At 34.8% G+C, this 12,816-nt stretch overlaps 1 protein-coding gene across 1 annotated transcript in view; it reads right to left on the bottom strand.

Annotated features, from left to right (window-relative positions):
- The window catches only part of Znf804b (zinc finger protein 804B), a 470,782-nt gene that overhangs the window by 83,003 nt on the left and 374,963 nt on the right, over nucleotides 1-12,816 (bottom strand). The window contains exon 2 of the mRNA XM_076860873.2: nucleotides 533-676. Within this exon, the coding sequence (XP_076716988.2) occupies nucleotides 533-676 (144 nt within the window). The remainder of the gene's footprint in view (nucleotides 1-532; nucleotides 677-12,816) is intronic.

Here is a 12,816-nt window from a genome sequence, read left to right as displayed (position 1 = left end):
CTACCTGCCATTATAAGCCCTTGACTTTGTCTGTTTAGATTTTTTGTTTGATTACTTAAAATGGTTTATTAATTAACAATTTTGACACTATTAAAAAGAATATTCTTAGGAAGTTTTAACCTATCATTGAAAGTTGTTCTCCTAGAGATCTTTGAATCTTTAAATAATAATAAAAAATGGATCATAATAGACCATGCAATAGATTCTGTCCTAGTACTCACTTTGGTGAGTTTGGTGATTTTAAGTGTGACACTATTTTTACTGTTTTTGTTGGTTCCTGGTTTTCATACATAAAAATAAGTCAGTCTACTCTTAGATCATCCCTAAGTTCACCTCCAGTTTTATGGTACTTCTAGGAAAAAAAATGACCTCACCTAACATTTAAACAGAAAACAACCTCTCAAGGAAGAAAAAAGACATAAATGATATCACCTCAGAGTCTTAGGTGGTAGTAAATAATGCTAAATTCATCCAATTCTGTTCTGAAGGTATAAATCTAGGGACATGAAGGATTGTCCCCACTTTGGCTTACCTGCTTATGAGCATGATCATAAGAATTAATATGATTGTCAAACTCCTGGTGTTTGTGATACTGCTTGTCACATAATTCACAGTAAAAGTTTGCCTTTACGTCTTCCAGGGCCTTTGCTGTGGACTTTTCCTTTTCTGAAAAATCCTTTAAAAAATAAAAAAAAGGCAAAAAATATTGGTTATATTTCTCTCTGATAGCATAGCCAGATATCATATTAATCAAACTGGTATTTGATACTTTTGTGACTAAAAGCTAGGGTGAGACTCATTATTTCCTGGAAAAGTATGACACTGTAGAAGTAACTTCCAGTTTAGCATTAACCCTAACATATAAATCAACATATGAGTTCTGTCAAAGAAGCCCTGGTCTTTACTCATCCTTCCTCTTGTTGCCCATTTCCAGGTTGTGATACTGCCTGGTAATTAAGCACTCTCTCTGTTCCTACTGTAGCTCCTTTATTGACTTTCTGTGTCCCATGTGATTTCACTGTCCACCATCAGCCAATCAATCAATCCAGTACATACACTCCTCCAGGAGTGCCTTCATTCACACTATAGTTAGAAGCTGATGTACCTTATAATCTCCAACTCCAGCCTAATTATCTTCCACAAGCATCCATTCCTGCTAGACAGTCTAGCCTTTGGGTTTCTCTCTCTCTCTCTCTCTCTCTCTCTCTGGATACTAGAGATTGAACCCAGGGGCACTCAACCACTGAGCCACATTCCCAGCCCTATTTTGTATTTTATTTAGAGACAGGGTCTCCCTGAATTGCTTAGCATCTTGCTTTGGCTGAGGTAGGCTTTGATCCTCCTGTCTCAGCCTCCTGAGCCCCTGGGGTTCTAGGTGTGTGCCAACATGCCTGGCTTAAATTTTTTTTTAACATTTATTTTTTAGTAGTAGTTGAACACAATATCTTTATTTTATTTTTATGTGGTGCTGAGGATCAAACCCAGGGCCTTGCAAATGCTAGGCAAGCGCTCCACCGCTGAGCCACAACCCAGCCCAGCTTCAAGTTTTCTTTAAAACCGTTATCATTACAACTTTAAGGATACTTTATCTCAAACAGTTTTAGCTATATCATTCCCCTACTTAAAATCCTGTTGATTCTCTCATTGCCTGTGGATTCATTGTGACAAGTGGTTACTATATATGAACTATGTATCAGGTATGTGAGTTACCTCAAGTATTCCTCAAAACAACCCCATGAGATTAATTCTATTTTTACCTGAATTTTACAAATGTATCAACCAATGCTTAAAGAGATCATATATTCCTGGTCACTAATCTATAAGTGGAAAAGGGATTTGAATCTGACAACCTGTTCCTAGGGCCCTGTGTTAACAAATGGCTTAGACTTGCCATTCCCTTTAAAGCCTACCCTTGAATATGCCATAAAAACTTCTTCCTACCATGTCAGCAACATCTCATATCAAGCCTTGCTCCCATACTGTCCTCTTTAATTCTATCCCTAGGTATGCAATTGGCTTTAACTTCATTCATGTCTATTGCTCCATCAAAATCTTTGAGGAAAGAAAACATTTTATTCATTTTTGTGTCTACAATGTTAAACATCATATTGTCTAGTTCAGGACATGTACCTATTTAATATGCTTTACATAAATTAATAGATAATGCCCATACCTCTCTACATGTCCTAGTTTATTATCCTAGTGCCAAATGAATGGGTGACTGTACGTAGTAGATGACACACTTTCATATAAAGAATGATAAATACATTAAAGGTTTGAGTTTACTTTCATTTCTCCCAAATTACCAACCTGCTAATCAAAGAAATCAGACCATAAGCCTACATGATAGATATGTCACTGACCAGATTTTTAAAAGTAGCAAAAATAATTTAGGCAGTTTTCACAAAGGCAGGTGAAGTTACGAGACAATTAACTTAGACATGGAAGCAAAATGATTCAAGTTCAAATACAACAGGGCAAAACAAATGGCAACCAGCAAAAAGAGCATGAGTATCATTAACAAACAGAAGAGTAGACCAAATATCTTGATTGCTTATCCAAGAGACCATAAGAAAGAATTTGGTGACATTCTAGGACAATGGACACAAAAGCTACTGAATAGGATATATTCATTGATTTCGGGACAAAAATCTAGGTGCTCAAAGAACCAAGATAATGGCCTGCTGATGTAGTCACTGTTGAGAGCCAATGCAGGCGGATAGCACTGAGGCAGTGCAAAATCTCTTCATCTAGTAGACTTAGCATCAGGAAACCATTATTTCTTATCTAGTGTTTTCCCCTTCTCCTTCCACGGTCTGGAGTAGAACTACAGGTTACTTTTTTTCTGTTTCTTTATCATGACATTGGAACAACAGGCTTAGAAAACTAATCATGTGCCTTGGACCTTGGTTAACTATGCCTTGGTGATCAAAAACACCTCAATCTCCTGAACCAGAGCAAGGAATAATTGAGAATTCAGACTTGATCTGGTGGAAAAAAAATGTATTCCTTTATTAGTCTAGATTATGTGGGGTATTCTATGATAATAACTCAATGGCCAGGAGTAAGGTCCACTGCTCACTTTACTTTTGTACCTTCATCTGAACATATTTCTAGAACAACCTTTAATTATCATATTGTGTGACTTTCAGTTAAAAATTTTATAATTTTAAGAGAATTTTATCAAAGCGTAAGTCATGGCATTTCTTGTGAATGCTCACCTTTTACATGTTTATAAGACTAAATTACACAGCACATTTCTTGCTTCATATTTCCTGGCAAGAAGTAAAGCATAAATCCCTATTTCCCTTCTCTGTAAGCTGTTAATGACAGTCTTTAGGGCATATCCTAATCCCCTTATTAAGAGACAAAAGGTAGGTAGATGGAGAATAAGTGCCACTGGCAAAAAAAAAAAAAAAAAAAAAATGTAAGCATGGTTCACAATCCAGTGTGTCCAGCAAAGTCAGGGAAAATAGTATAAACCAAGAGCAGTTGACTAGGATTAGAAATGGGGAAGCTGGGACATGAGGACAGAAATCACAGAGGCAGATGAGGAGAGAAAACAAGAGGTAGGTAAGGTAGGGTCTGGAAAATCATATAGGAAACGAGAAGGAAGAATGGAAGGAGGAAGGGAAGAAGGGAGGAAGGAAGAAAGGAAGGAAAGAAAGAAGGAAGGAAATAAAGGGAAGGGGCAAAGGAAGAGAGGGAAGGAGGGATAGGGTAAGTGAAGGAAAGAGAAGGAGAGAGAGAAAAAGAATTGTAAGACTCTTTGACAAACTTGAAATTGGGACTGAGCTGGATAAGCAGCCAAGTTTGCTCTTCATAAGTGATCCACACCCTCTGTCTATGATCGTACCCAGTGTGAGGTAGGCCTGTTCTAGAGTGTGAAACTGAACTATCTACTCAGATGATGCAGAGTGAGGCCAGCTATATATACCAGAAGGCTGGAGAATAAAGTCTCAGATTGGCGGAAGTGGCACAGACACCCAACTTACTGTTTAGTAGAGGAGCTAACTAATGTTTAGTAATGGCAGGGTTTGCACAGATCAGAGAGCTAGGTAATGGTAAAGCAGGAGCACATTAATCACTGAATCATGCTTCCTCCTTGATCCACTTATTCATTTATTCAACTAATCATTAAGTATTTGTGCATTCAAGAATCTCTTATGGAGCAACTTCTAAATGTCCATTTGTTCCTGGGTGTTACTCTCAGAAGTTTCTATACTGTGGGATAGAATTACATGTAAAGAGATAAAAAACATAAATTGTGATAGAGTAATAATAATTGCAAGTTGCTAAAGAGGAGTTATCAAGTTCAGACTAATTAAGTATAATTGGAAGACAAAGGTCAGGTTCTCTCTCTTTTCTTTTCTTTAGCTGTCTTCCTTTTCCTGTCTCAGTTAAATACACTGTAAACATGCAGTACTTTTGGGCTTTGTGTTGAGTAAAAGGGTATTTTACTGATAAAATAGCACCCCAAGTAAATTAACATTTACTTTCTGAAATTATTGCACAATCTTTAAATGTATTTGAAGATGTGGAATAAATACAAAAGGAGCAAAAAATGGCCATCGTTTCTGTCAGTAAATTTAAATTATAAAAACGAATAAAACTGGCATATAAAATATAATTCCTTTATTTTTCTTTTCACAATTTGCTTAGTGGAAGATGTTTTTGGAAGTTTGTTTAATAGAATAGAACATTTATGAAATAAAAGGAAGCTTCTTGTTAATCATTCTCAATTCTCCATTAAAATGCTAAAAATGAATTACAAATTGAGTATGACAGTTATCATAGCAAGAGTCATTCCAAAAATATTAGGTAACATCAATGGGCATTTTATGGTGTAATTTAATAAAGAGTCTGTATAATTAATTACTTTTTAAAATTACTGTTGTGGGTGTGAGGAGAGAATATGTACTTTTTCACACAAAGAATTTTTCTCATGCTTATAATAGATGTGTCCATAAAGTGACAAGTATTCTGAGTAGAAGAAAACATTTAATTAGAAACATGGATATTTGTTAACAAATTATTTTTATTTTTGTAATGATCATTACACACTAACTTGTGTGTAATGATCTAACTCATCGAGCTAGCTTGTAAACCAAAAATATGCCAGATATACGTTAATTCACTTAATGTTCATGATGACCCCTGTACTATGTTCTATTATTACTCCATTTAAAACCATGGAAAGCAATGGCACAAACACAGGTTGAAGCTCATACAGTATTGAAGACCCTGGACCTGATTACAGAGTTATTTAACTATAATGCTCATGGTTACCCCAATGACTTAGTCTTATCCAGATGCCAGGTAAGTTCAGGGTATCTCTGCTAACTTATTTGTGGACTCAGGGTGATGCAGAACCCTTAACTCCCAGAGAATGAAAAACTAATTAAAATTTTAAAGATCTAAAATTCTCCTGAAACTGAGAGATGGGCATAAGGAAAAAAGTAGTAGTCCTGTTCCATTGGTTGTGAATATGTGCCCTGATTATAAAAACAGAAAAAAGAAAAGAAAGAAAGAAGAAGAAATCAATTGTGGTTCTTCCTCTCTTCTTGATGGTAATATTAGTTTAAAGCTTTGAGGACTGAATTTATATTTTTTATTTACATGTTAGCCTGCATTTGACCTTAGACTACTACATACAAGTGATTGATTTAATAATTCTAATATCTTCTAATTGTTCTATTTTATTGTCCCAAACTAAAAATCTTCCTTTAAAATCAGTGCATTTTCCTCTCTTTCAGTGAAGTTTCTGTTGCTGATTCAGGAATTTCCTTTGGCTCCATTGCTTCCCTGCATCTTTATAACAGATTGGTAACACAAACTTGATTTAGAGGGTTTTTTTTCACTTATTTTTCTTATTTTTATAATAGGGAGAAAATAATTTTGCCTTAGAAAACTGAATGTTAGCCTCTCTTAAAGCAATTTCAGCACTAAAGATTTCAGTTATCAGTAAAAATTAAGGGTAATAATAATAAGTAGTAGTTGGCAGTAGTTTTGAGGAAAACTGAGATATTTTTAGGGAAGCACTTAGCATTCAGCATTGCAAATGCAGGTGGTGAAGTCCAGAGTGCACCACCCCATGATGGCTAGAGAAGGCCAAAATTGCCACCTCAAACATGCTGTTTTGGCAAAAGGGTAATTTAAAGCTTGTCATTTTGAGCTACTGCAGATACAGAAGAGCACCAAAAATGTTACCATTTAGTAGGAGAAATTTATATCATTATAGGAAATTTTCATCCATACAGATATCTCCCTTTCTGCAGCAGGATGAGGGTGACCTTAACATCACTAGAGACTCAGAACCAATGGGAAGGCAGACTGAGCTCTATGTGGAAAACCTTCTCTGGGTTCAAGGTGTTTTTCCTGGATCTTAATAAGACTATTTTGTACCACTTCTTCCCTTGATTCAGAGAATGATGGTATTAAAGTGTGCAGTCCAAGACAACTTCTGAAGACTCTAGAAGTTTAATGATTTGAGTTTCCAATGTGTACAGCAAGTATGAGTGTTATCAAACTTCTCTTTGTTTTTCTTCTATTAATCATTTTTTCTTTCAGGAAGTCCCAGCTAAAAAGTAACAAATTAAAAATGTACATTTTATCTCCTACATGATGTTTGGATGTTTTGTTGTGCATGTATTTATATGTGCATGTGTGTGTTTTTATCATTGAATGCATCATTGAATGGATGTGACATTAGAAAAACCTTTTTTAAAAAATACCATTCTGAATCTACAATTTTTTTTGTGGAGCGGGGGGTTACTGGGGAATTAAACCCAGAGTGCTCTACCACTGAGTTACATCTGAAGTCATTTTTAAAATTTATTTATTTATTTATACATCTTGAAACAGGATCTTGCTATCTTGCTCAGGCTGGCCTGGAACTTCCTCTTGTCTCAGCCTCCCACATCCCTAGGATTACAGTTGTATACTACCATGCCTTGCTACAAAACAAATCACTGGTGGAAATTTGAGCAAAGGAGAGAAGCCCTTATCCTCTTTTGCCCACTATCAGTACCTAAGCTATCAAATTAAATTTTGTTTATATAATTAGGGTTTTCAGAATTTTTTTAAAAAAAATCTCACCATACACACACACACACACACACACAAATATGTATACACACATATTTTGGACTATTTGAGAACTGAACACATAAAACACATAGTTAAGAGAGTATCATAAAAGCTTAATTAACATTAAAATTATTTGGATTGATTTTCTCAAAGTTGTGATTACTTTTGTAAAAGCAATGCTCTTTGCATTCTATAGCCTCTCGTATGGTGCTTGTTACTTAGGAAAAAACTCAATAACCAATTGAAATTAATAAACAACTAGATCAGAGAATGTGTTTCCCACTACTACACACATAGATAACATGAACTTCCCTGGTGACATAAACCATCATGGAGCTTTAACTGTTGGAAAATGGTAGAGTAAATGAGTATGAAGCCAAACATATCCACCTTTTAGGCTATTATGATAATTTTATTAAATGTTGATTTTGAGGTCTAAGGAGATTATTGAAAAATTATTCTGAAGAAATGAAAGTTGGTAAATGCACATAGATTCACAAATAAAACTATAGGTTCTTGATGCTCAATGCTTTTTCCATTTTACTACAATCAGTTGTTTTCCTTACAATTAATTATGAACCAATTATAGGTTTCCTAGATTTGGAAGAGGATATTTGCAAAAACTTGGACCTTTCATCCTTTTCCAGGGAAAGTATGATGTTGGCCACTTCCTGGTTGTGAAAGAGAGTTTTTCTTCTTTTATTAATGATTCATTCAAGATGTCCATATTAAAAGGTGAATCAATTAGCATGTGAAATTTCCCCTGGGTGTCCTATATTAAGGACAATTCAGCATCATTTCTAACTTGAAAAGAATGAAAAATTTCTGACTTCTAGTCAGATGCAAGAGTCTTTATTGCACTAATGTTCATGAAACAACAATTAAATATTTGGAGATTGTTTATGTAATTGCTTATTTTATAGAAACTTTCTAATCTGCTACACTTTTTAAAAACATGTAATTTTTTTAGTTGTAAATGGACATAATACCTTTATTTTGTTTATTTATTTTTATGTGGTGCTGAGGATAGAACCCAGTGCCTGACATGTGCGAGGCAAGCACTCTCCTGCTAAGCCACAACCCCAGCCCCCCTAATCTGCTACATTTGAACAGAGATTATTTTTGAGGATTACAAACGTTTCCATTAGAACCCCTGTTCATCAGGACTCAATACCACCAACTTCATCTTCCCCAGCACAAATTTATATACAATTCTTCCACCAAAAAAATACTTTAAAAAAGAAATAAGGAAGTCCCAGGTGCATTCTATGATAACCATAATAGGAGCTATTATTTTATTTCTTAATTATGTTTTTCTGTCTCAGGAAAAAAGAGGTGGGAATAATTTCCATATTATTTGCTGATCTGATACAGATGCTACATTCAGCCCTTATCAGCAAAATCAAGCGATATCCTTAGGTGAAGAAGAAAAGGTTCATGTTCAATAAATACCCATCAAAGAATGCACAATGAATAATGAATGAAGGAATGAATATATTTGATTTCTTTCTTTCTTCCGGTGATTCATTGTGCTAAAAGGGAAAATTGGAAATCCTGAAATATATATGGAAGTGTTAAAACCCATATAACTTCATAACATAAAGACAGATTTCCCCAATAATAATGTATCAACATGAATTGACCAATTGCAACACACTAACCTACCACATTATGCAAAATGTTAATAATAGAGAAGGTTTGGGAAGAGTTATGGAAACCATGTACTATCTGCTCAGATTTTCTCTATACTGAGAACTACTCTGAAAATAAAGTCTACTAATTAAAGAAAAGGATGTAAAATCAATTACATATTAATAGATCTACCTTCACTGAACACAAAGAATAACCCTGAATGGTGTAACAATAATCTAATCCATGCAATGTGCTGCCTATAGCTGAGCAGAAGTCATGGAGAATGACAAATGCAAGCTATGCTGGGTGGTAAGATTTTGAGACTCTCAGTTCCCTTCTGTCATTTCCTATAAGACAGACAGCAACACTCAGCAACTCTGAAGAAAAATGGGGCCTACAGACAGACCATATTTATGATCATTAGGTCCACTGGAAATTCAAGGGTAAAGTTTCTGTATTGGAAGGAATGATTTTGAAGTGTTTCTTGTGTGGGTGTATAAAATATAAGAAAATAGGTTTTCTTCTTCCAGACTGACAATACTGTTCCATTTATAAAGATAGTAATTACCACCCCATCAATTCAACCCACAGATATATATAACTGTAATGAATATAGACATATTGCATTCATCTAAATTGAATACATTTAAATGAATACATCCATTGTGCATCAGACAGGAAGTACATTCATTTAGCCATTACTCCTGCTGTAACTACTTATTGTAAAAATGCAATTAATAGTGTCTGACATTTCATTTTCTAATAGAAGAGAAATCAATGAAAAATGTCAGGTAACTAGTTTTCTGGGAATTTGCTAGTGACACCTGCTCAGTTACAAACCATTTTTATTTAATTCCAAATTTGTAACAGCTATCTAGGGGATAAGTGATCATTAAGAGATGCGGACCTAGACACTATTTCACCTTTGATTGGGAATTGAGTGAAAATACGTTTTCTTGAATAGATTCAGTGATTTTCAAGTAAGTTCCATTCTTTAGCCTTCTTTAGTCAAATATTAATCTCTACAGAGCAGAGATTACATCTGCTAAACCAGGCCCGGAAACTCCTGTGGTGAGGTGTTAAAATAGTATAAAGCCAATAGCTTGCTTTTAAGGACAAGCAAGTCTAATACCTACTGAAACTCCAAGGGCATGCAATTTTCCTGAATATCTGCTCTCAAATATAAAAATAAGTCTGTTATCTTTGCTTATTTTTTTTTAAATAACCAGAGATGTTTCAAAGGTGATTTAGCTAACGAATGTAATGTATTGTTTCAAACTTGCTGTTCCAGGCTTCTATCAATTGAAATTCTAATAGGTAATTTACTATCAAACTTAGCAATTGTGAAAGAAGCATGTTTTTTGGTCTCAAATTTTGAAACTTAGAGCTGAGAAAATGTGTCCAAGTAAAGAAAATCTTTTAAAAATGCTAATTTACTTTGAGAAAGAGACATTCAGAAGGGCCAGCAGAAATGCTATAAACCAGGTTATGTTCATTTCAAGATAGATCATATAACAATGCACAAATGCTTGGCTCCATTTTCATATAATTTGGCAGAAATGTTTGTCATTTATGCTTCATCTTTTAAATATCCTTATCAGAGAACTCTGCAAAACTTGAATTAGACTTCAGAAATCCTCAAAAGAAAAACTGCATATGAGTTTACATAATACACTTACTTTCTTGAAAACAAACTAAAAATGCTTGCCATTTAGAGACTCAGAGCCTGATTAGCTGGAAACTGGGACCAGAGGTAATCCGTGTCATAATGAACGGCAGGACTGATAATACAGCCCACCAGACTGTGGAGAACAGTCTACAGGCATAAAAGATTGTCACAGCTGCTTGAGCAATTGGAAGCCCCGCATTTATTGCTAACACTAACATCAGCTCAACAAGCTACTCTGAGCTGTGCTTCAATCTATTGTTTGTGTGGAAAATGTGCAAGTTGTGTATAGAGCAAATCTGTAAAAGAGGTAACTGCTATAGAAAAGCATGTGCGGGTCCATTGTAAAACAAGAGAAGTAAAAATGTTAGAATCACGAAATTGGAAGGAACCTCAGAAATCCTTTCCCAGATAAAGGAATTTAATCCAGGAGAAGCTCTGGATTGCCCAGGCTTATGCAATATGATAAAAAGCAGATCCAGGATGAAAATTCAAGTCCTTGACTCTTGCGTTTGACACCCATGGATGAGCAATTTATTCTGTGGAGTCTATTTTCACATTTGGAAAATGAGATTGGTGTAGGGGACCAAATGTTTGTGTCTTGAAGACTCAAAAGATATAAATGAATAACTGGAGTCCTTAATGCACAGAGGTAGAGAGAGAACTGTATTCTCTTTGCTCAAGTCAGATAATCATAATTAAAATTTATTTAACAACATAGTTATAACATATTTAAATATTACATTCTTTATTTTGGGGATGTCAGAAATAGGAATTTTAGTTTCACATTATCTGCTAGAGAAGGAAACAGAATCACTCTCACTAAAGACCTTCTCTTTCCTTTATTCTTTTAAGTCTTAAAAACAAATGGAGTTGTTTTACTCCATTGTTACTAGTTTTAGACTGTTATAATGAATTGAGTAATGAGCTAAGCCAGTGTTAAAAACTGGTTTTAGAAAGGCAAAAGGTAGCTCCTTCTCTAATGTAAGAAAAGCATCTAAAATAAAAGATAAGACAAAGCAAAAAGATTAAAAAAAAACCCTCACATATAAGATGTTTAATTTGTTTTAAAGACATTTATATGCTGTCCCTGAAGGTGTGTAGTAGGATAGGGATTTACCTGTGTGTGAAGGTTTGGATTACTTACTCTGCTAGTCCACTGTGCAAGATAATGTGCAATCCCTGTTTTTAAGAAACTCTTAGACCACCTGCAGAGAAAGGATTAATTCACAGGATAGGAAGGGCAACTCAAAGGTGCATGTAATCATATGGTGGAGATTTAAAGTGCTGTGTGCATTCAGAGAAAGGAAATAGTCATGCTGCTCCCCAATGTACCTATATAGCTAAGCAGAATAAATCTTATTAAGATAGAATTTTATAATGGGTCTAAATTAATAGTGTTAGGTTATATTCTTACATATAAAAAAATCAATGATATTTGGTGGACTCTTTAATTCTAGGGTTTAAGATGATGAAAATATACTCCTGAGAATGAATGAACTTCCATTTGGTAATGAGAATAATAGACATCTTACTGTATGTACTAATAAGCCAGAAGCCATACAAACTTTAGATAGGACATAATTCCTATCCCCCATTTCCTCTTAGCAACCCATTATAATTTCTGACCAACATCTGAGGTACCAATCATGATCCTTACTGTGTCACGTACTCCTTGTGATTATTTTCCTGGTCATCTCTTTTGTACTTTAATTTCCTTGGTTCATAACCTTTGTACACAGTCTGAATTCACTTTGAATTGGCAAAAGCACAATCAAATGATTTTTTAAAAAATAATACCTATAGGATTTATTATTTCCATTCATTATGCCATGGAAAGCCCTGATTCTGGCTTCAATTGGCTTAAAAGCTCTGCTGCAATTCTGGGCTGGAAAATGTGTCCTCATTAATAGGTCTACTTATCAGCAGATCTTTATTCTATGCTAGCTACAGTCATGGCAGGGGACATTTAAATCCCCTTTAGTGGAAAAACCTCCTCTTCAATACAAAACAAAAATTTTCATTGATAGGAAGAAATGATGCCCTTAGGCACCTAAATAATGATTCATTAGGTTTTCCCTAGGAATATCAGCAAAAGCACAGATAAGAGTATCCCTCCTCATTTATTGCATATTTGAATATCAAAATGGCTAAGCAATGGATACCCATGCAAGAAGGAACATCAAAGGAAAAAAAAATTGGGAAGTAAAACTCAAATGAGGACCATGACTCAAGACATGGAAATGGAAAGAGAAAAGAGATATCTGGGGGAACGCAGGAGTCCAGATTTCCTCTGTGAGGGGTAGAAGAGAAGGCTAATGAGGAAAGGATCAAGTTTGTGGTGTGGACCAAAATTTTAAAACTAGATGTTGGATGGGAGAGAAAGAAAACATCATAAATATTTTCCTCATTTCAAGGTAATGTTTTAG

This window comes from Callospermophilus lateralis, chromosome 1, assembly GCF_048772815.1.
Source record: "Callospermophilus lateralis isolate mCalLat2 chromosome 1, mCalLat2.hap1, whole genome shotgun sequence".
Lineage (NCBI taxonomy): Eukaryota > Metazoa > Chordata > Mammalia > Rodentia > Sciuridae > Callospermophilus > Callospermophilus lateralis.
The sequence above is the reverse complement of the archived record's forward strand: the minus strand, read 5'-3'. Positions and strand labels throughout refer to the sequence as shown.